At 38.5% G+C, this 25,693-nt stretch overlaps 1 protein-coding gene across 1 annotated transcript in view; it reads left to right on the plus strand.

Moving 5' to 3' along the window:
* The window catches only part of LOC120530339 (centrosomal protein of 290 kDa-like), a 34,941-nt gene extending 9,709 nt beyond the window's left edge, over positions 1–25,232 (plus strand). Inside the window, exons 3-7 of the mRNA XM_039754751.1 lie at positions 19,291–19,368; positions 19,659–19,749; positions 22,637–22,820; positions 24,567–24,661; positions 25,080–25,232. Coding sequence (XP_039610685.1) covers positions 19,291–19,368; positions 19,659–19,749; positions 22,637–22,820; positions 24,567–24,661; positions 25,080–25,223 — 592 coding nt within the window. The 3' untranslated portion in view covers positions 25,224–25,232. The remainder of the gene's footprint in view (positions 1–19,290; positions 19,369–19,658; positions 19,750–22,636; positions 22,821–24,566; positions 24,662–25,079) is intronic.
* The last annotated feature ends 461 nt before the right edge of the window (positions 25,233–25,693 follow it).

A 25,693-nucleotide genomic window follows, 5' to 3' on the forward strand; every position in this document is an offset into this window, starting at 1 on the left:
AGCCTATGGGTGCATCATCTGTGGCGTTTAACTCAATGCTGTATGTGTATCTACAGTAATATACAGTAATGGCCATGCACAACACCTACTCTATTTATAATATAAAGACAAGGGTATATAAGGCCTACTCTTAAAAACTGCAGCAGCACTAATGTGCACCAGCTATTATGTTTAACTGCTAAATGCATGCATTCATACATTTACAGTGCATCCTGAAGTATTCACAGCGCATAACTTTTTCCACATTTTGTTATGTTACAGCCTTATTCCAAAATGGATTAAATTCATTTTTTTCTTCTGAATTCTACACACAACACCCCATAATGACAATGTGAAAACAGTTTACTTGAGGTTTTTGCAAATTTATTAAAAATTAAAAAACTGAGAAATCACATATACATAAGTATTCACAGCCTTTGCCATGAAGCTCAAAATTGAGCTCAGGTGCATCCTGTTTCCCCTGATCATCCTTGAGATGTTTCTGCAGCTTATTTGGAGTCCACCTGTGGTAAATTCAGTTGATTGGACATGATTTGGAAAGGCACACACCTGTCTATATAAGGTCCCACAGTTGACAGTTCATGTCAGAGCACAAACCAAGCATGAAGTCAAAGGAATTGTCTCAAGGCACAAATCTGGGGAAGGTTGCAGAAAAATTTCTGCTGCTTTTAAGGTCCCAATGAGAACAGTGGCCTCCATCATCCGTAAGTGGAAGAAGTTCAAAACCACCAGGACTCTTCCTAGAGCTGGCCGGCCATCTAAACTGAGCGATTGGGGGAGAAGGGCCTTAGTCAGGGAGGTGACCAAGAACCCGATGGGCACTCTGTCAGAGCTTCAGAGGTCCTCTGTGAAGAGAGGAGAACCTTCCAGAAGGACAACAATCTCTGCAGCAATCCACCAATCAGCCCTGTATGGTAGAGTGGCCAGACAGAAGCCACTCCTTAGTAAAAGGCACATGGCAGCCCGCCTGTGTTTGCCAAAAGGCACCTGAAGGACTCTCAGACAATGAGAAACAAAATTCTCTGGTCTGATGAGACAAAGATTGAACTCTTTGGTGTGAATGCCAGGCATCACATTGGAGGAAACCAGGCACCGCTCATCACTAGACCAATACCATCCCTACAGTGAAGCATGGTGGTGGCAGCATCATGCAGTGGGGATGTTTTTCAGCGGCAGGAACTGGGAGACTAGTCAGGATAAAAGGAAAGATGACTGCAGCAATGTACAGAGACATCCTGGATGAAAACCTGCTCCAGAGTACTCTTTACCTCAGACTGGGGCGACGATTCTTCTTTCAGCAGGACAAAGACCCTAAGCACACAGCCAAGATATCAAAGGAGTGGCTTCAGGACAACTCTGTGAATGTCCTTGAGTGGCCCAGCCGGAGCCCAGACTTGAATCCGATTGAACATCTCTGGAGAGATCTTAAAATGGCTGTGCACCAACGCTTCCCATCCAACCTAATGGAGCTTGAGAGGTGCTGCAAAGAGGAATGGGCGAAACTGGCCAAGGATAGGTGTGCCAAGCTTGTGGCATCATATTCAAAAAGATTTGAGGCTGTAATTGCTGCCAAAGGTGCATCGACAAAGTATTGAGCAAAGGCTGTGAATACTTATGTACATGTGATTTCTCAGTTTTTTTATTTTTAATAAATGTGCAAAAATCTCAAGTAAACTTTTTTCAAGTTGTCATTATGGGGTGTTGTGTAGAATTCTGAGGAAAAAAATGAATTTAATCCATTTTGGAATAAGGCTGTAAATAACAAAATGTGGAAAAAGTGATGCGCTGTGAATACTTTCCGGATGCACTGTATATCACTGAGTGACTCTTGTCTGAAATGCTGTCTACACATCACAGTCCAAACTCTTTAGATTTATTTCAGTTTGAACATTAAATTAACATCACTGGATGGTTCAGTCATTCTGTCCTTCACACTCCTCCTAGCTCACCTTGAAACTTGAGATCAGGGTTGTTTTTTTGACTTAAATATAAATTAACTAGTCACATTTTCAAATAACAAAAGTAATACAACTGTGATGAAATCCTAGCCCAGGCATACTCAACTTCAGTTCTAGAGGTCCGGAATGGCTGCAGGTTTTTGCTTTAACCAAATTTGTAATTAGAACCCATTTATTTACTACTAAAGCAATATGCTTTTGGGGCTTAATTTTAGTTAACACATTTGTTATGATTCAGAAACTTTGATTTCCTATTTTTGTTTTAAACTGCTGCATTTAAGTTTTAATTGCTGTCTGTTTTCTTAACCAGTCATCAGTTAATAATGAGGTGCAAATGACAAAGGAACCTCCAGCTAACATGCTTCCATTTAAACCTGTGTATAGACTTCATGAAATATATGTGGTAATGTTTTGAAATATATGAGAAAGGGGATGACCAAGAGGTACAAATCTGTTCCAGACCACAAAACCTATGGGTAATGTTCTTATGTCATGTAATTTTCTAACCCTCTTAAACCAGGCATGGGCAATTGGGGGATGTGGGCAGTCCTAGCTAGAATTTGACAGAAAACAGGATCATACCCCAGACAGGGCACCAGTCCATTACAGTATGAACATACACTAGATGCACACTAGAGCCAGCTTAATGTCACCAGTTCACCTAATGTGCATGTCTTTGGATGGTGGGAGGAAACCCATACAGACAGGGGGAGAACATGCAAACTTCACACAGGGAGGACCCAGGACGTAAATTTTAGTCTCCTTACTGTAAGAAAACCGCTCTACTGCTGTGCCACGGGGACACCCACAATGTTCTCAGAAAACCAAAAATCAGCAAAGTGTCTACCAAGGATGAAAGCTCTATAAAAAAAATATAATTAAATACCAAGTTTAATTGTCTGCTAGGCCTGGCTTATAATTATCAAATTGGTTGGAATGAAAACCTGCAGCCACTGTTGATCTCCAGGCTCAGAGCCAAGTACCTCTGTCTTAGCCCTTCCAATAACTTTATGTAGTCCTTATGCCTTTGATGCTCAACATGCGATCTAAGGCACAAAGCAAACAAAAATGATAGATTTACAGCTCCAGAGCATCTCAATGTTGTTATTCTAACTTCAGACTCAAATGACATTTTAAAGGTGATTGCACAGTTAACTTAATAATGACTACTTAATCAAACTTAATGAAAGCACCTTAGTGACTAGGCTGCTCAGGCACCATGATAAGACTATAGGAATTAAATAACAGATGTCATAAAATGGTATTTTGATAATAACTTAGCTCTGAATTTTGCCAAGACAGAAAAACTAACTGTGGAGTTTAGGAGATGTAAGAAGCATCAAGTCCTGGCTGGAGAAGGTGCAAAGGAAGCAATAGTGGAAAATCTTAGCTGCTTCACATTCATCTGCAACGTGGATTGGAATTGCATTACTGAGGTCATATTGAATTTTAGTATTCTGAGGCAACAGATAATCTAAATTATATTTATTCATAAAGTTCTATTGTAAAAACTGTCATAATGCCTTCTAAACTACATAACATAAAAACTGGTCTCACCTGCAGACATTAGCAGATCATACCACATCATCAGAAACAGACCCGTCACTTCAAAAACAGCTGTTGTTCCCAAGGTGTCTTAGTGTTGAATATCTGGGGCCTTATTCTTACTGTATCTCTCTGGTATCCATTAACACTGAGTCTGTCCAATTTTATACTGCTGCAAATTACATATTTTGTTGGTTGCATTCCATTTTCTTTTTTTTTTTTTTTGTATACAATTTTGTGTTTGCTGATCCACAGCACACTTGCTCCTCTTATTCGATGCTGCTCCTTTTCATTATTTTTTTCTGGTCATATTTGTTGTTACTGAGAAACAAAAAAATGAATAAGAATTTCAGCATATTGCATTTAACTGTTATTTTCCAAAGTATTTCAAGCTGGGTATGAAGGACCTAGCCTGCCTCTTACACCTATTATCAAATACCAGCTATTAAGAATGACAGTAGTGTACAGCACGTGAGTGCCACTTGTGTTATTCTGGAGAATAGCAGACCAACTATTAGGAATCTCAGTAATGTTCATGGTATGGTGCCCAGGTGCTGTGGTAAATGGATAGTTCTGTAAGTACTGAATTCCATTTTAATGTTATTTGCTTATCTTACTAATTTGCTAAGATTTTTTTTTTCATATTTTGGGCATCTTGCCAGTGATGTTGGACAAGTTTTAGTTGTCACACCAGTTGTAAGGTATGGAGCCTCTGTTGCTAGGTCTGTGTGCATGTGTCCCATTGTGTGATATCAGTGGCCACTTTGTTATTTAAGAAGGGGGCAGCTTTTATTATTTGTCTAACCTGTAAATAAGGAAAGGCTTATTGGAAAATCAACTCAACAAAAATGTTGGGGATTTTAAGAACTCCACTTCTGCTTACCCTTGACTATGCTTCTTACCTTATATTCTCCAGTACATGCCATATTCTTGTGATCCTTACCGCCGCAACTACATTATCTTTTGTTTTGCTTAGTTTCTGTCACTTGAAAAAAAATTCTTTCAGACAGATGATATATAACACCAGCTATAAAGACTCAAAGGAATGTTTATATATGCCATCAGCAGTACCCGATTGTTGAATTAAGGATCATGCAAAACCATCAATTAAAGAGTAAAGCAACATAATGCTCCCCAGATTACACAAGCTTCAAATTACATAAACTTGACTTTGCATACAATTTCCCCATAAATATACAAAAAATAAAGGGCACATAAATAGTACAGTACCGTTTTGTTAGGTTGCATTAGTTCCAAGTATAATCATTAAAATGTTCAATAAAGTTGTTTCCATTTTGCTGATTTGGCTTCAAATGTAGATGTTGAACACTATTCTTTAGCACGTGCATTACCACACAATATAAAACTTAATTTTTCTAGTTAAGAAATTTCTATAAAGACAGAAATGTTAGTTTACAAATAAACAGTTCAGATCATTGTGTTTCTAGCCTGCACATACCATATGCACCTGTATGAATCTTTACTGGAAATGGAAAGTCTGAACATTTATTCTAAAGTGTAACGTGTATTCTAAGTCCTGTCATAAGTCTCTATATTAGTTTCAAGGTAAACACACAACTCATTTCATTGCTCTTAGTATTTAAGTCCAGTCTTAAAATAAATGACTTTATCATAGTGATGTTTATTAGACATACAGTTAAATCTGTCATACTGCAGTAATGTATGTTAGTCATTTGTCAAACTGAGATTGTGGAAGATCACACTTGTCTCTTACTGACTTTTTTTCCCATTCTTTGATTTGTCTTGTTATGTACACATTGCCTATTCTCCCCGGTTTTTATCCAGGAAAGGAGTGTCATTTCTCCAGTAACACTGCCCTCCTATCAAAGTCCAATGCCTAATAGCACACTGTAACATTTACATTTATTTGCCTAGCAGACACTTTTATCCAAAGTAACTTTACAAAAGGACACCATAATGTAGTAAACTTCAGGCTGGGAAACTGTAATGTCAATCGGTGACACTAAATTCCTCATCTCTGAGTGAGTAAGGTGGTGGTTTTCCCTAAGACCAGGTATCAAAATAGACTTGTATTCAGCACAATAATGACCCGAAAAATGTAGCTACAGTAAATAGACCCTGCAGCAAAGATCAGGAAAAAGCTGGTATAGTATATAGCTGAATTGCAGTGGGCTTGGACAGAAGTCATTTCATGGGCAAAACCCACAGGACTGAATGTTTGATTTTTCCGTACATAATTTCTGCATCTTTACATCAGAGTTTGAGAATATGGATATTGTATCCAAATGCCAGGGAGACTGGATTACACTTAACATTTCCTATATTATTAGTGTATTTAAGCTAAAGATTTATTTTATGTCTTAGAATAATTTCACGTAAATATAATTTTTATATATATGAACTTTAATATACTACTAATACAGTCATTTAAACTGACTAATTTCCAATGATTTAAACATATATACATAAATATAGTTGTGAGCACCTCATAATGACATGTGTCAGGTCATAAAAGAGACAAGAGGCAGAACTGCTCCACTTTTTGGGGGTGTTTTTGACCCCAGAGGTGGTTTCACAAACTGCCAACTCGGCACTACTAGCTGTATGAGAATGGAGTCAGTAAGTGACTTGATAGACAGGACAGCGAGACACGCATACAATATATACAAGTGTCCTCCACTTTGCATATATAGCCTTTCATACCACAAATATACAATTGCCCTTAATTTAAATGAAAAACATTAAACATGACCCAAAAGGATCACATTTTTGCTCAAACAACACCAAAATACATGAAAATTGACATATTTCGGTGATAATTACTTTACCACTTCAAGTTTCACATTTTTATGTATTTAATTTATTTATGTGGATGATGTTTTCTTTTTTAATGTATTTGGCTATTCCTACTATTTTGAGAGTTTTTTTTTCAAAGCAATGTAAAAATATATATGACCAACATGTGATAAGCTGAGTGATTCACAGAAAATGAATGCAGTGAGAACAACTGAGACTGTGATTGAATGTTACCAAACATTCCACCACCAGCCCTGCCACAAACCTTGTTCCAGTTCCAGAGTAGGCTGGCACCTCTTCATCTACAGTCTTCTGACCAGTGGCCATTACATCGTACATTATGAAGACCTCTGAGAGCTGGTCCTGGTCTATACGAGTCCTCTTGTGGTAGACCACCTGGACCCACTGCAGTTTGCCTTTCAGTCAAAGATTGGAGTGTAAGTTGTAACTGTTTGCCCCACTAGGCTTATTCTCATCTGGACAAAGCCGGCAGTGCTGTGAGTATTATGTGATTTGATTTTTCCAGTGCCTTCAGTGCCAGCGATCCTATTTAAGGGCTAAGCACAGAGATATGAAGGTGGATTTACCTATTGAGTCTTGGATAATGGACAATCTGTCTGACAGACTGCAGATTGTGAGAGTCAAGGACTGTCTGCAACTTAAAAAGGCAAAACCAAGATACTGGTTATGTCTTTTGCTGCGCCCAAGGGCATCTGTGCCCAGTCAAAGTTCAGGTAGTGGAAGTGGACTGGTCTAGTAACACAGAGGAAGAGAAAAGTCTCAATTTTTTCCTTTTTTTAAAAGACGTCCACTTTCTGGAGTTGAAGACAGCTCCATATATGCAAAGCATTCAGTCATTCAATTTAAAGTCTTTTATCAATCATATTTATCTTGTTTAAAATTGCCCAAAATGTATCCAGGGCAAAATTGCACCTGTGAACATTGCAATCAAGCTCTAGCCTCACTGGGCCACACGTTTTGGGCGTGCACCAAATTAACATCATTCTGGACAAAAATCTTTAAATGCCTTTCAGACAGCCTTGGTGTCACAATCTCTCCTAACCCACTAATAGCTGTGTTTGGTGTACTCCTGGATGGAATTAAAATGGAAAAGAACTAATTAATTGTAATTGCTTTTGCCCCACTACAACCATGTAGACTTATCTTGCTCAGCTGGAAGAATCCCAACCAAGGTCTAATTAATAACAATTTAGAGAAAGCATTTATATCAGGGAAATGGACATTCTCCCTTCATTTATTTATTTTTTTTTTAATTCTGCCTTTGCTGTTGGTTCTCCTCTCTTTCTCACAAGCTGTGGCTGAATTCTGTTTTAAGTTTGACTTGACTGTATGTAATGTTATCTTCTTCATTGTATAAGTTAGACTTGATTATATGGAATGTTATTTCCTTCAAATAAAATTAAATAAGGAGTCGACAATCCTCTAAGTGGGTAGTGACATGTTCTATAACTCTGTGATGGCCTGTGCTGTGCTGGGCGAGTAACATCACTTCAAGAGAAGCCCACCAGAAGGTAGACACAGTTATAGGACACTCTCTCAGCCCTCTGGGGGAATTAGTGGAGGAGAAAACAAAAACCAAGTGCCATTATGAACAATACTGCACACCTCTCTCTGACACCCTGAGTATTTTCAGCCATGGAATTATTTAGCAGAAGTGTCTCAACAATTACTGCTGGGGCTCCTTGCCGTGCTCTGTGCCATTATTTATAATGACTTACTGTTATCGTGACTGCTCTTTTTATCTTTAGCCAAGTCAGAAGTTTTTCTTTCTTTTTTAGTTATTCTGGTGTATATTTCAGAGGAGGGTGGTTGTTTGTTGCAGTGTAATTAATTTATCTATTTATTGAATTTCTGTAAAAAGCAGGAACAAATAAGGTGATAACTAAGCTATCTTATCTAAACTAAACATCCAGCCTGCCATCTCAGGCTGTAATAAGAAGTACATGTAATAACTGGCAAGTTGATCCAGTGCTCATATTGGAGGCATGCATTTGAAAATTGTACCATAGTCAGTCTTTGCAAATGCAAAAGTTAACCTTCACTGACATCTGTAAGATGAAAATGGGCATTAAAAGACTTTGTCTGGTTTTGTAAATTTTAAAAAAGCAGTTGTTCGTAATTTTTAGGATGCCTGTATTTAAAATACCACATCACAATACATGGCACCTTCTAGGTGCAACATACACCTTAAGTTGAGGATGAGGTCACATAAAGTCATGATTTTAGGGTTCTTTGAGGACTTTTTAATATGTTTTTTAAAAATAAATGAAATCCACATGGTAGTGGACAGAAATGAAATGATTAGCTCAAAGAAAAGGCCAGGTTCACCGCTAGGAAATGCACTGTGGAAAGATAAGATACATATTGCTTTGGAACAATAAACCAGTCTGTGTTTAACTAGCATAACAGGAAAAGCACAAACAAGACTGTATAATATATGACATATAAAAAAGAAAACCAAGCAATGTAACATGCAAGTAATACATAGAAATAAAATATATGTTGTATATAAAAGTGTAATATTTCCTAAACAGGTTATATCCATGAGTGTATAGCTTATTGAATACTCTAAACAAAGTGTTGGTAGTCTGTGTATTCTGTATTGATTAGACATAATTTCTGCCTACAGAAGGGTTTAAATCATATAAACCTCGGTTTGCGAGCATAATTCGTTCCGGAAACGTGCTCGCAGTCCAAAGCACTTGTATATTAAAGTGGATTTCCTCATAAGAAATAATGGAAACTCAGATGATTCATTCCACAACCCAAAACTATTCATATAAAAATGATTAAAACAAAATATAAAGTAAAAATACATAAAACAAATTAACCTGCACTTTACCTTTGAAAAGAATCATGGCTGGTGTGAGTGAGTCTCTAAAATCTTGTGTGATTCCACCCAACGGGACGACACGCGTAAGAGCGTCCCAAAGCAATCGCAGTCTCCCAGCGCTATAGCAGACACACACACACACGCGCGCGCGCGCACGCGAGAAGAACCATCAGCTCAGTTGTGATCACATGACGCTCAGCAGACAAAGCGTACCCATAATACTCGTATTGCAAGACGTCGCTCGTTAAGTCAAAATTTATTACAAATTTTAGCTCGTCTTGCAAAACACTCGTAAACCAAGTTAATCGTAAACCGAGGTTCCACTATATTCTTAATTAAAGAATGAGGAAGAGACTAATATGGGTACAATCTTCTTCTTCAAGACATGTTGAGGGCACAAGAAATACCATTGCTGCGCTAATGGGAACTAATGTTCTATTTTTGGGAAATGATCAGAAGAGTGTCACCAAGCACACTCCCAAGATGGCAGACTGAATAAACTGGGGAGCCATCCCTTGTCAGTAGGGTAGAAGAAGATGTAAGAGGACCACCTCATCCAGTTACTTGACCCCCAAGCAAACAAAAAAGATATACAAATTGGGAGGATGATGGCAGTTTGTTGATATACATTTGGAGGGCACATTGCTTGAGAGGCTGCTCTGTGAATTCCTGCGGTACAATAAACCACATTTCTGGAACCTGCTTCTTACCGAGTAAACCCTTGATAACTGAGAACAGAAAATAAAGAAAACAGGACATCTGACTTTAAAACATTAGATTTGTGGCCTTCAGTCTTTATTTTGTTGAGTGCCCCCTGTGGTTACAACAGATCTGAATGGCAAAGTGCTGGATAACTAGACAGTGAAAGAGAGAAATTAACAAATTGAAGGAAATAGAGTTGAATGGAAAATATAAAGCATTTTCGGTGTTCAAAGCTGTGGATAAAATGGCGATGGAAGTTATTTGAAAAATCTGTACATAGGTTTTACCGTGTTTACAGCCTGTATCAGAAAAGATGTCACTGCGGCTGTGAATACTCTTCAGACAAACATGAGTGAATTAAAGAGTCTGGCGACATAACGGCAGTCAAAGCCACTAACACACCAAAGGTCGAAAGGCATCCTAATTAAGTGTCTTGATGCAAATTACACTAAAACTATACTTAACAGACTCAGAAAAATATATCCTGATGAATGCAAAAAAGCTCAATTAAACAAAAAAAAAAATCATTACCGTCTGATCTTTCTCTGGAGACGTCGGGCAGCTGCATTTACACAGCAATGGTGAGTGGAAGGCAAACCCCAAGGTGGGGTGATAAGTATTGCAACATAGACGGGACGACGGTGCAGGTGACTGTGATAAGCAAAAACATTGACTCTGGGGATGGAAGTAACAGAAGATTCAAATATACATGTATATTAATTTGAATTGAAAGAATTACAGGAATGTCAACAATGACATTAATAAAACAACTGAAAAGCAGGTTATGGAAAGTATTGCACATTATATTCGGTATTAACCGATTGGTAAACATATTATTGAACAACTGAATTGCGTAAGCATCCCTGGATGTGTGTCTTTATAACACGATAATTTAGATAGGGGCACAATTGCAGCGAATAAAGGATTATGACATAACACTTCTTGGGAATGTAGCGAAGTGACGGACAAAACAGGGCATTACTCTGTGAATGTGAAATCGCCTTCTCCGGCACATCCCAACAGGTCACATCATTTGTAAAAAGCGATTACCTGAAATGTGTTTTCCAACTTTACTGTCAGACCCTGTTGACGTCCAGCCACACACCTAGAAATGTATCGAGTTCATCAAGCAGGGGGCGCCAAAATTACAGCTACAGCCTTCTCGCGCTATCAGCGCATGCTCACAACCTCCTCCTCGCCGTTGCCATAGAAACGACATCTTGTATTTGGCAGGCTTTCTGTCGCGTGGTTTTGTACGTCATATAGGTGGCTATGTTGCCTGTTTGTGCATAAACTCCTTTGCCTTCCTCATATATTTGTAATGATTCTTATCATAGCTGATAATGTAGTATTACTAATTGAAAGGGTTATTGATATACTTTGTAAGATTAACATTTTACCATAACTGTTTGCATCAATGGAAGATTCCTTCTGTCTTGCCTGCTATTAGGACCTTCAGCCCCTTCTTTTTTAACCTGTCGCCCAATAAAGAAGCGGGGCGTTTGAATTTAGTCGCACTCGCTGCACAGTATTGGAATCCAGGCATATTGTTTGAATATTATTACATCAGAGCTTTGGTAAATTCATGTCGTCTTATGCGATGACTTCTATATACAGGTGCACGACGGTAAGTGTTTAAGAGTCGTCGTTGCCATTCCCTTAATGCTTTTAGGACGAGTTAAAATCAATAAATGACGATGAGCAGCTTTTATTTTTGTTTACTTACTTAAAAGCATAGTAAATGTGATTTGCTCGAATTAAAACTTTTACTGAGACCGTTTATATTGCCAGTTTAATGCTCGATAGGTACATTGACTTGGCCATAAGCATGCCGATGCTTTTATTTATTTAAGAGCGTAGACTGTGCTTCTGCTCTCCTCCGTACAAGCGTCTAAGGTTTCTTTTTATTTTTTGCTTGCAACGTGATTATGCCGAAATTGATTTTCAAATGTTTAGCAGGTAGTCATTGTACAAGTATGTTTATGCCGCATCAAGTTAAGCGTCAGTCAGTCAGTCTGTTCACCCATTTTCTCCTACTTACTGAGTTCATTGTCCCAGTTACGGCGGGGTCGACGCGATGCTAACCGTGGGTGTGATGCCAATCCTTGGGAAGGCACAGGCGGAGCCACACAGGTCGAGGTATTATAAAGCCGCAAATTAATCTACCGTTAACCGAGATATGTACACGTTTACGTGGGCAGACGCCCTTCTCCAAAGCGACTTACAACATTTGAGGTACAATCGCTTACATTTCTTTTGTTTTTCCAATTGGATCACAGGCAGGTGAAATGATTTGAAGTCTCAGGTCCAAAGCCTTGACCACTACAACTCACTTATCCTTTTTCTTTCGGCTGCTCCCGTTAGGGTTTGCCACAGTGGATCATCTTGTTCCATATCTTCTTGTCGTCTACATCTTGCTCTGTCACACCCCTCACCTGTTTGTCCTCTCTCACCACGTCCACAAACCTTCTCTTAGACCTTCCTCTTCCCTTGCAGCTCAATCCTTAGCATCCTTTTCCCAATATACCCAGCATCTTTCCTCTGCACATGTCCAAACCAAGACAATCTCGCCTCTCTGACTTTGTCTCCCAACCATCCAACTTGAGCTGACCTTCTAATGTACTCATTTCTCATCCTGTCCATCCTCGTCACACCCAATGCAAATCTTAATATCTTTTAACTGCCACCTCCAGCTCTGTTTCCTGCTTTCTGGTCAGTGCCACCGTCTCCAACCCATATAACATAGCTGGTCTCACTACCATCCCGTAGACCTTCCCTTTCACTCTTGCTGATACCCGTCTGTCACAAACTACTCCCGACACTCTTCTCCACCCATTCCACCCTGCCTGCACTCTCTTTTTCACCTCTCTTCCACACTCCGTTTTAGTCTGTACTGTTGATCCCAAGTATTTAAACTCATCCACATTCGCCAACTGTACTCCTTGCATCCTCACCATTCCACTGACCTCCCTCTCATTTACACACATGTATTCTGTCTTGTTCTTAGTGACTTTCATTCCTATCCTCTCTAAGTGTATCTCCACCTCTTCACTACATCTCACAACCTGCCAATAATATTAGCCCCTGTTTTTAATCAACAACAAATATTGCATGCAGAAAAGCACTTGGTTAGTTATACAGTAATTCTTCTATACCTAATTAACCACCTGCACTACAACTGACACCCATTGTCTTACGATATTTCCAGAATGAAAACACTTAACACAGATATTTGTAGTACAAGAATGTTTTTAGAGTGGCATGGTAGCACAGAACTGCTGTCTTGCAATAAGGAGACCAAGGATCGCATCTCGGTAGCTCCATTCTTGGAAGTTTGCATGTTTTCCTTATGTCCACTTGGATTTCTTCTGGGTGCTCTGGTTTCCTTCCACAGTCTACAGACTTGCAGGTTAGGTAAATTGGCCCTAGTGTGTCTACGTGTGTTTTCACCCTGTGGCAGACTTCTGCCCTGTCCTGGTAGAGTTCCTGCCCTGTGCCTGAAGATTGTTCAGATGGGCTACAGCTGCCACACAACTCTTCCCTGGATAAACAGGTTAATTGGAAATCTATAATAAATTGCATTTTTTTTTTTCAGAAGGTATCACACTTCTTTCTTGTTCTAGTCATATTTGAGAGTCCGTATTTAGAGTATACCATAATAGCATTTGTACTCCTTAATACTATTTTTAAACATTTTTGCAGCTGTCTGGTGAAAATGAACAATTAGGAAGAAAACTAAGGAAACTGAGGCAAAAATATGAGTTACTAGAGAATCAGCTATCCAACATCCAGGAGAAGCTTCAGCATCAGCGAGTGATGCAAGAATGCAATGCCTCCAGAGAGTAAGATGTGTTCTAGTGCTAGAATAACTACGCAAGACAAGCTTTCTGTGATTTTTTTTGAACATCTCTGCAGTTGTGTTAAGGAAATGTAGTTGTGCAGATTAGTAAATGTTAGTCCTCATCTTTCTTCTCTTCCATTTCTTTTCAGTTATTTTATTAAAACAGATACTTCAAACACAGCTGTAGGTGGGTCCAAGTTAGATCAGTTTTCGCCCAGTTCATTCTTAGGGGCCCACTCTAGCTACAGGTTTTTGCTCCAGCCTGTTCCACAATGAGTGAGTTATTTTATTTAAGTAGATGTCATTACTTGAGTACCTGGGGCCTCATGTATAACGCCGTGCGTAGAACTCGCACTATAACATGGCGTAAGCACAAAAGCCGAGATGTGTTTACGCACAGAAAAATCCAGATGCAGGAATCTGTGCGTACTCCAACTTCCACGTTCTTCTGCTACATAAATCCCGGTCAGCGTGAAAACTAATGCTCGTGCACGCGCTTTATGTAACGCCCCAAATCCTCCCAGAATTACGCCTCTTTGAATATGCAAATCAATATAAATCGCCCTTAAGCTCAGCCTTCTGTGAAAAGACAATGGGAAAAGCACGGGGGAAAATATAAGAATTTCAGCAAATACCAAGTGGAGGCAAAGGAAAAACATACTATTTGTTCAAATAAGCCGTGGTATAATCAACAAAAGGAACTTGATCGAGTGACATAGCGTGTTGGAGAAACTTGAAAGCTGACGTTCACAAAATCGCACAGTGCCGGAAATAAAAAAGAAGTCACATATCAAAGTCGCCGTGAAAAGCCGAGTTGTAGCCCACCGTCTGAGTGTCATATGAAAGCTTATTAGGGTACAGAGAAAAAAAGGCACACAGTGGGGAAAAAGCACGAAATATCAACTTTAATCTCGACATTTCCACTTCAATCACGTAGTATATTTTGTCATTAAAGTAGAATATCATAAACTTCATCTTAAAATCGTTTAACCAGTTTCTCAAATCCCATCGTAATTAAAGTGGCACGTTAAATGCTTTGTTTTGTATTTGATCTTCTATTTGCTCTATGTGTGTGAATCACTACTTGCTTTTTAAACCAGCTCTCTTCCTCCAACTGGACACAGAGTCCATTACATTCGTGATATTACAGCTCTCTGAATAACTAAAATACTGAGATGTATACGTGATGTCATTTTCATGATGATAGGAGTTAAAGCACGTTATTAAACATGGGTTTCACTTCGATGAAATAATTTATTGCAGCAGTACTCAGGGCGGCTCTACGCTTGTGGTGGCACTGGGCAGAGAAAGAATCGGTGGCTCCTTCGCCGCCAATGTCAGTAAGGTAGCTTATGCACGGTGGTTGGCCATGTCCGTTTGCAGACACTGCATAGCCGCCTCGTGCTCATGACACAAGCATTTAACTTTTGCCGAAATTTGTCGCTGCGTTTTTAGCTGTGTTGTTATTTTCTCTTTCTGTTTTATAATCAATATATATTGGCGTAGCCGTCATTGCATTTCTTGCTTTTCTTTCCCCAAGTAACCGATCGCCATACAATCAGCTCTGTAATAGACGTTAAGCCATCTGTAAGCTCAGCGCCGAATGTTCAAAACGTTTTAAAGAACATTGAAATATCTTCGTAGTACATGTTTAATTATTCTATCCTTCACAACACTCCCAGTGAAGAATATAGATTATTTAAATGAAGTTAAAGTTTTATCTGTATAATTTAATAAACATATTTTGCTGCATTTCACCTTAAAAATGATATCGTCATCATATATAAATACGCGCTTTATAAAGTGGCTCAGGTTGTGCAATATTATAACTATAGTGTAAGTTTACAGTTGGGTGATTGTACTTATAAGTTCTAACAGTTCTAAAAGATGCAATTGATTGAGTGCATTTAAAGTTCTTGGGATGAAACTGTTTCTGAACCGCGAGTTCCGTACAGGAAAGGCTTTAAAACATTTTGCAGTGGCTGAGACAGCGTGTCTTTGAAGCTGTATACCGATAATTCTGTTTCCGATCAGCTGCTGCTGTGATTCACACTCAGATACAGTGATATAAATACTCAGAGTCGTGCAGTGAGAGTAATATTGAAAAAGATGATCCGCTGTGGCAACTCCTAACGGGAGGAGCTGAAAGAAGAAGAAGGAGAAGTGAGAGTAACAACGCTAAAGCAGTTATGGTGTTTGGAATACTATGGCTATTACCTGGACCATTATATTGTTACAAGTTAATTACAATCAGATGCATTACACTAATAAACAATATGCGGTTAGTTTCAGTGTATTTATAAAGCCGCGTCATGAAAATAATGAGTAATCACACAGGAACAGTAGCACTGCTTTGATGCTGGGTGCCACCAGTCTGCAAAACCGAGCGGAGAACTTGCGTACGACAAGGCATGAGGTACTGTGGAAAAGTACGTGGCTTTACACCAAGTGTAGGTTTTATACATCGCGATTTGAACGTGGAAAAGTTCTTACGCAACATTTCTGTGCATACGCACTGTTTATACATGAGGCCCCTGGCCCTTATTTTTCTTCTTTAGTGTTGCATTCAGAAAAGTGCAGTAGTGTGAGACATGCATTGATAAGGAGTGTAGAGACCTTTGTATATTTGCCATAGTTTTAAATGTGTAGCTCTTTTTCTCCTATTAAATCATCTTTCTTTCTTGTGAAGTTTGCTCTCTTAAATGTAATCTAACAGTGACAATGACAAGCAGAGGAGACACCAGGACAGACACTGAAAGGCTGCAGCATACTTTTAGCTAGCATGTTTTTTAGTAAATAAAAGGCTAAATAACCAAGGGTCTTAAATGTGTAAAACTTGCTTGTGTTTGAAAACATGCATACTCCATTTCTTAGTTGGGATTTATAAAATTTGAACTTGATGTAAAAATTGTCTTGGCATTATGTCAAATTTTGACTAACCATTAGACTTAGCAGGACAATGAAGTGAACAGAAAGCCCTGTTTCACTTGTGCATTACAATGACGCGTCAGTCACCAGTATGAAAGTAGTGACATTTTAGTGTAATGACATTCTATATATGAAAATGTGCTACAGACGTAAATGTTGTTATTGTTGCTACCTCCAATGTTCTTGAACTAATGACATCACAGTTACTAACATGTTCTGTCACAGTAGCTATCTTCATTGGTATCAATGCCTCGTGCATAGGCTACACACTAAGGCAATTAACATTAAACGTGTCTATTTATTCTCTATAAAGGGTGTGCAGTGTGTTGTACAACAACTGACCACTGGCAATAGCAGTGTTGCCAAGAAGCCAATCCTTACACACAGTGTGACCCTGAAGTCTGCTTCCCACACTGCTATTTGTTAAAAAAAACTGAATAGTGGCTTCAGCTGGTCCACTTTGTTACAACATATTTGAACAGAGAACAGTTTCAGGAACTGCAGGTCTGACATTGTGGACAGCAGCACAGGAGCGCCGCAGGGGACTGTACTTTCTCCGGTCCTGTTCAGCCTATATACATCGGGCTTCCAATACAACTTGGAGTCCTGCCACGTGCAAAAGTTCGCAGACGACACTGCTGTTGTGGGCTGCATCAGGAGTGGGCAAGAGGAGGAGTATAGGAACCTAATCAAGGACTTTGTTAAATGGTGTGACTCAAACCACCTACACCTGAACATCAGCAAAACCAAGGAGCTGGTGGTGGATTTAAGGAGGCCCAGGCCCCTCATGGACCCCGTGAGCATCAGAGGTGACTGTGTGCAGAGGGTGCAGACCTATAAATACCTGGGAGTGCAGCTGGATGATAAATTGGACTGGACTGCCAATACTGATGCTCTGTGCAAGAGAGGACAGAGCCGACTATACTTCCTTAGAAGGCTGGCATCCTTCAACATCTTATTGCAGATGTTCTATCAGACGGTTGTGGCGAGCGCCATCTTCTACGCAGTGGTGTGCTGGGGAGGCAGCATAAAGAAGAAGGACACCTCACGCCTGGACAAACTGGTGAGAAAGGCAGGCTCTATTGTAGGCACGGAGCTGGACAGTTTGACATCCATGGCAGAGCGATGGGCGCTGAGCAGGCTCCTGTCAATCATGGAGAATCCACTGCATCCACTAAACAGTATCATCTCCAGACAGAGGAGCAGCTTCAGCGACAGACTGCTGTCACTGTCCTGCTCCACTGACAGACTGAGAAGATCGTTCCTCCCCCACACTATGCGAGTCTTCAATTCCACCCCCGGGTGGTAAACGTTAACACTACAAAAGATTATAGAGTATCATACCTGCCTCGCACTCTCCACCTTGCATTTTTTAACTTGCACTGCTTTTTTTAATTGCTCTTTAATTAATATTGTTTTTATCAGTATGCTGCTGCTGGAGTATGTGAATTTCCCCCTGGGGATTAATAAAGTCTATCTATGTATCTATCTATCAGCTGTATATTCACTGAATGAAACTGCTTTTAGTTTCTAAAAGCAAATTTGTTATATGATCATGTCTTTATTACAACATGTGTGCAGTCAACTGCACCAGTTACATTAGGAAGATAAGCAATTGCTGCAGATTGTCTTTTGATCTCGGCCTACTCACCCCAACCACAAAAGAACTGGTTGTATGTGGCTAGCATCTTAACTGTACCATCCCGTACAGGTGGCATGACATGTCTTGGGGGTGACTGCAAGATTCCTGACCAGTTAGCCAGTTCACGCTGTAAAAATTCCTACGGTAGTTAAAACTTGTGTTGGAAAAGGGATTCTGAAATGGGAGGACTATATATAAAAATGTTTTGTAAATTCTACAAGGTGTGACTGAAATGTATGCAAATATCTTGAAATGAAAGTCTGCAATGTGCACTTAAATCACGTCTGAATTGTTTAATTTGTAGTTTTAAACTTTGAAGCTGAGGAGTAAATCAAGGATAAATGTGTCTTTGTCTCAGACATTGTGGAGGGCACAGCATCTGTGCCTTGAGAGCAAAATCTGTGCATAAAGAAAAGACAGAAGTTGTAGTTTAAAGATACAGAAATAAACTATTATGGGGGAAAATGTTCAGATCAAATTTGAGAAACCGAGCTTTATGTAGGAGTTATTTTCATGTCTAAAGTGATAACTTGGAAAGGAACCTTCATATTGGCTACTTCTAGTTTGCAGGACATTTCACTGGTTCCCTTTAAAAAAAACTTTAGTGCTCCACATGTTATTGGGATATAGATATGCGTAATCATGTACTTACTACAGGTTTATAGAAAGAGGAAAAAGCATTACAGGTTTGTGTACACAAGTATTATAAACAGTTAAGGAGGATTACTGAAATGAGTGAAAATCTTACTGTATCGTTTGAAAGCTCATCACGATATTTCACATGTTACCATTGAAGCTAAAATCGCTCCATGATTATTTCTATCTGCTTCATAAGTTATGCTACAAACCCAAAAAGGCAAACATATGCACTAATAGACACTTCAATTTCTAAAAGCATATTTTTCCCCGAGTATCATTTAGGAAAACTTATAATGCATTCAGAATTTGCTTTCCAGACCTCCTGGGGTGTACACTGTAAAATCAACTATTTCTTTGAACCAGATCCTGAACTCTTAATTAATACATTTTTTTCCATTTGCAGTGTCCAGGTTCAAACAGAGCTGCAGCCATGGTTGCAAAAGGGGCTTCAAAATGTAAAACCTAAGCCAGAAAACAATCCGTAAGTCCCCATTATATACTGTTCAGTACATATTCTGTGTTCTTCACTTTGTGAATCAGTTGAGTTGAGCATTAGCAGGACATTGAGAACTGTTTTAAAGACCTGTGATGTATCATGAGGCTGTTTTGTTAGATAACAATAAGTTTCCATTTTTGTGTTCTCAGATAATGACCACATTGTAAAATTTTGTTTATATTTAGTGGAACTGGACACTGTGTTTGGCTCATAATATGTAAATAACAATGAAAACATTCTCTACTACATAACTTAATTGTTTTATCCCCCTCCAGACTCTCAGATTTGTATAGTACTTTGCTGCAACGCTATGAGAAGCAAATGCAATTTAACAAGGAGCAGAGTGATTTAATTTTAGAGCTTTATGTAAGTTTGTTTTTAATTCTTTTTTTTTTTTTTACTGTGTGCAAGTTGAACCTTAATTTTTGTATAATGAGTACAACAAGCTCTATGTATTATTTCTAACTACCATCTATATTTTTCCAGTATACAATATTACATTTGCCATTTATTATAAAGTTTACTGTGAAGCAGCTGCCTCCGATGTTGGAGAGACAATACCATAGCATAAAGCTAATCCATCAGATTCCAAAGCAGTTTTCACCTACTATAATTATCTCTCTGCTACACTTTAACAATGCGAGTGTTAAATATTTACTTCATATTGCCATTGCTTTCTGTGCTGTGTGTAGTTGTGCTTTCATTTTCTTTGGTTCACTTACCTAATTTTTGCATTGTCATTATGAGTACTAATAAGAATATAACCACACTGCACAGATACTTCGATGCAAATTAGGTTTGCTGTTAAACATTCTGACTGGTGCATGTTATCATTGTGAGAAAAATAATGCTTTATTTGTTACAGTATTACTGTTTTAATTTCATAATTAAGTAGATTGAAAATTTGGATTTTAATGCACTCTTATTTATTGTGGTGCTGAAGAGTGGCAACGTGCAGCATGTTTTTGCACATGCTAGTAAGAGTTTCACTGTTCTTTGTACTGGTGACAGTATTACTACTGGTAGTACTATTACTACTAAAGAGCCTACCACAGGCAAGACTGAGTGTTTATGTTTCAGACAAATGCCATGATTCAGTGTGCAAAGTGCTTCTAAAGTGTACAATTCAATCCCCCCTTTTTTTTTACATGTACATTTGTACACTTCAAAGTTATTTCACTTGTAATAAATTATATAAATGGATTGAATCGGTACAAATAAGTAAGATAATTGCTAGGTACAGTTTTTTTATTTTTATTTTTATAAATACCATTGCTTTAAACTACTTGTAACTGTCTAGTGAGGGGGTCCTCAATCACAGTCCTGGAGGGCCACAGTGGCAGCAGGTTTTTGCTCCAACCCAATTACTTAATAAGAAGCACTTTTTGCTCAAGTAACATTTTTCTGCTTCACTTTATTTGTCTCGCTCGTTAAGATTTTGAACACTTATTGTTTATTTTACTCTTAAATAGCCGTATTCTTGTTTTTTAAGTGCTCCTTATTAGCAGTAAATGCCAATGACAAAAGACACCAGCATTTCTCCATTTTAGCTTGTTACCATTTACACCTGTGTGTATTTATCATGCACTATTGGGTTTAATTAAATACTTGGAAGGAAAGTGAAGTGAAAAAAGTGAAGGACTGAGAATTACTCATCCTTTTTAGCCTTCAAATCATTCGGATGATATCCTTAGAAAGGGGAAGAAAATATAGGATATGAGAATGACCTGACATAGCAGAGTTAAAGCACTAGCAAGCCATGAAATTAAATTATTGGTGAGAATTGCTTTCTAATTAAGCAACCGGGTTAGAACAAAAACCTGCAGCCACTGCGGCCCTCCAGGACTGTGATTGAGGACCCCTGCTCTAGTCACTGTAGTTGTTTTTATTAAAGCCACTTGTAAGAGCCCATTACTCACTCACTTACTTTTCATATTAAGGATTTCATCATTTATATAAGTGATGGGGGTAAAGTTTGAGTTTTTTTCATTTTATTAAATAAAGCTCATAATATTTAATTTGTGTATTTTAGGATTATTTTAATGTAGCTTTTAAGTGAATAAACTTGTGTGACCAAGTCTATAACTATACACCGATCAGCCACAACCTTAAAAGCACCTGCCTAATTTTGTGGGGGTCCTCCTCATGCCATCAAAACAGCTCTGACCCATAAAGGCATGCACTCCATCAGACCTTGGAAAGTGTCCTCTGGTCCAAGACATTGCCAGCAGATCCTTTACATATTGATAGTTACAAGGTGGGGCCTCCATGGATCAGACTTGTTTTTTCCTGCCCATCCCACATATGCTCAATTGGACTGGGATCTGGGGAATTTGGTGATCAAGTCAACACCTTGAACTCTTTATGTTCCTCAAACCATACCTGAACAATATTTGCAATGTAGCAGCAGCATTATCCTGCTGAAAGAGTTGCTATAAAGGGGTGTACGTGGCCTGCTACAGTTTTTAGGTAGGTGGTATGTGTCAGAGTAACACCCACATGCATGTCAAGAGCCTAAGGTTTTCCAGCAGAATATTGCCCAGAATGTCTCACTGCCTCCAATGGCTTCCCTTCTTCCCAGAATGCATTCTGCTGCCATCTCTTCACCAAGTAAACAACAACATTTATTTATATAGCACATTTTCATACAAAAAAATGTAGCTCAAAGTGCTTTACAAAATGAAGAATAGAAAAATAGAAGACACAATAAAAAATAAACATAAGTCAACATTAATTAACATAGAATAAGTAAGGTCCGATGGCCAGGGTGGACAGAAAAACAAAAAAACTCCAAAGGCTGGAGAAAAAAAATAAAATCTGTAGGGATTCCAGACCAAGAGACCGCCCAGTCCCCACCCTTGAAACGACACCCGTCCATATAATGTAAAAGAAAACATGATTCATTAAACCAGGCCACCTTCTTTCATTGCTCCATAGTCCATTTCTGACACACTGTTGGCACCTTTGGTGGTTGGCAGGGGTCGGCATGGGCACTCTGACTGATATAACAATATATTTCTTGTTTTAGCTTTGAATGTATGTTAATTTCTGAACTGTCCAAAAAAAGTTACACAAAGGTAAAACATTTCTTAGTGCCAAATAATTCCAGTAAGGAAAGACCATGAGAAATTACAGTTATGATATAACACTGTGCACTTCAGAGTAAAATGAATGCAGAAAAGGAGAAAAGATTTTAATGTCAAATACATAATTCCTTTCATTATTCAAAAGTAATTTGTGCATTTCATTATAGGGAAGGTTGCAGTCACAGGAGACTCAACTTCAAGCAGCACAAGATGTTGTAGACCAGTGCAATCTGCTGCCATTAAACAGACGGTCCAGCGGTGCAGGGAGAAAAACTGTTTACACCTCGGAGAAAGTGTCAGCTTGCAAATGTGCAAGTCAGATATTCTGTGATCCACACTGCCACTGCACAGGTAAAATCAGCTATAAAAGAGCTTCTTTCACCTGCTGATAGTCGGAATGATGGATGTGCTTTAGGTTGGACAAACGGGATAAATATGTAACTTCTGTGTTAAGCTTAGAGTTGGGTTTGTTACGGGAATCTGTCACAGGTCAGGAAATTGACATTGGAGACAACAATGTAATGTTTGTGTCTATGTATGTGTATAGTAAAGGCCAGTTTTTTTTTTGGTTTTTTTTTTACGTATTCTGTATATAATTTAATGATGGATTTTGAATATGATGAAGTTAAATGATTTAGAGACCATTTACTCCACCCATCCATTATCCAACCCGCTATATAACTTCAGGGTCATGGGGGGTCTGCTGGAGCCAATCCCAGCCAACACAGGGCGCAAGGCAGGAAACAAACCCTAGGCAGGGTGCCAGCCCATTGCAGAGAAACCATTTACTTCTTTTCATAACAGACTACTTCTTCTTTTGGCTGCTTCCATTAGGGGTTGCCACAGCGGATTATCTTCTTCCATATCTTTCTGTCCTCTGCATTTTGCGCCATTACACCCATCACCTGCAGGTCTTCTCTCACCACATCCATAAACCTTCTCTTAGGCTTTCCTCTTTTTCTTTTTCCTGGCAGCTCTATCCTTGACATCCTTTTCCCATATACCCAGCATCTCTCCTCTGCATATGTCCAAACCAAAGACTAGTAAGACATATTAAAGCTAAATCTACTGAGCTTGGCTTCTTGAGTACGTATTTGTTTGTTTGAAGTAGAAGAAGTTACCTTATAATTTGTAGTGAAGGTGCGGCGTTAGCATTTAGTGATAACAGAACACAAGCATAGATTACATTTTTTAATATGACTTGATTGAGACGATGTATTAAAATTCAGCAGACAGTTTTTCATCAGTTCAGAAAGCAGAAGCACCTCCATTTATATTTGTCTAACTAAGCCAAATAAGAAATACTTATTTGTCCCTTGTACAATGTTAACATCAGTTTATATTAATCACATTATATATATTTATATTTTATATTGACATGTTTTAGGGCGGCATGGTGGCGCAGTGGTAGCGCTGCTTCCTTGCAGTTAGGTAATCTGGGTTCGCTTCCCTGGTCCCCTCTGCTTGGAGTTTGCATGTTCTCCCCGTGTCTGCGTGGGTTTCCTCCTGGCACTCCGGTTTCCTCCCACAGTCCAAAGACATGCAGGTTAGGTGGATTGGCGATTCTAAATTGGCCCTAGTGTGTGCTTGGTGTGTGGGTGTGTTTGTGTGTTCTGTGGTAGGTTGGCACCCTGCCCGGGATTGGTTCCTGCCTTGTGCCCTGTGTTGGCTGGGATTGGCTCCAGCAGACCCCCGTGACCCTGTATTCGGATTCAGCGGGTTAGAAAATGGATGGATGGATGTATTATGATTATTATTATTAGGTCTAGTATATAGTGATAATGTTTTTGAAGAAGGGAGTACTAGCAGAATCATTTGACACTCCTAGAGTTATAATATCTATTGACTTGTGAATGGTTTTTATTTGTATAGACAGACCCCGTGACCCTGTATTCGGATTCAGCGGGTTGGAAAATGGATGGATGGATGGATTGACATGTTTACAATACATTTGTGGAAGAAAACCATTCAAATGTTTAATGTTAAATAATGATGGCCTGACAAGTGCATCTGTATACATTCTGATATTTTAAATTTTAAAAAGATGTTTGATTTTATTTTGTTTACAAGACCTTTAAATTATTTTTGTATTTAAAGAATTTAGAGTGGAAATTGAAAAATTGCAGAAAGAGAATGCAAGACTGTCCAAAGAAAAAGATATTTTGAAGATGGAACTGGCTCTTCTAGATAAAGTACTGAACTTGACTTGACTTTTGTTATTATACATTGAACATTTTTAAATAAAATGGTGGATTTAGTTATTTCTCTTATAGTTTAATCTTTTTACTGAAATTCATTCAACAGTGTGGAAAAAAATCTGTTTTTTAATGTAATGGTTTTCTTAAATAATGCAACTTGACTTCATTTGTAATAAGTATAACAGTGTATTTCTACCAGTGATTTGATGTTATTTATGTATAATTTTCTGCGTTCACATCTCCGTCTCCCATCATCACCATAGTTCATTATTGGTAGCAAGAAAAAAAGAATGAAAAAATAGTTCTCGTCCTTTCTGTCTTCTGCACCTTTACATTGCACCCTGTTGAGCCTTTAATTTAAGGATAGCAGCCAGAATAACCTTTCATGTACCTACATAATTATTTTTTTCAGGACTTTTTTGAAGAGATTGAAGATCTGAAATTTGCACTGCAAGAAAGTGCTCAACTGAACCAAAAATATGAAAAGTATATTAAGCAGATATCTTTAAGATATGGACTTCCTGTTCCTGGCGCATACTCATATTATTCTGAATAAAATGTTCAATTAATCTGCTGTAAAGTGTTCAGTATTATATATTTCTTTTATACAGTATCTTCAGCATTTGAGTCAATCTCAAAGTAGTTTAGATGTATTGTATCATTGCAGTTCTGTGTGTGTGTGTGTGTGTGTGTGTGTTTTTTAATAGTATTAGAGCATTCTTTGAGTAAGCGGACTTGTTAAGGAACAGAAAAGTGAGAAACAAATAGGGACTGAAGTTGCAAACATTATTTGCAGTCCATTTTTTTTGCCTCTTACACCACTCTGCCCGACTTTTTCTTCAGTTGTATCGTTTTGCATGGGCCCATGAAAATATTAATATGGAGGTTTTAAACCGCAAACTTGTTTTGTTCAAAACTCATTTCATAAAGTAAGCAGACATGCATTTTTTTCTTCTTACAGTAAAAACACTGGTTTAATTGTTTACAGTTTTTCTTAGATATGTATTGTACCTACAAGAGATATTC

Source organism: Polypterus senegalus, chromosome 5, assembly GCF_016835505.1.
Source record: "Polypterus senegalus isolate Bchr_013 chromosome 5, ASM1683550v1, whole genome shotgun sequence".
Taxonomy (NCBI): Eukaryota; Metazoa; Chordata; class Cladistia; order Polypteriformes; family Polypteridae; genus Polypterus; species Polypterus senegalus.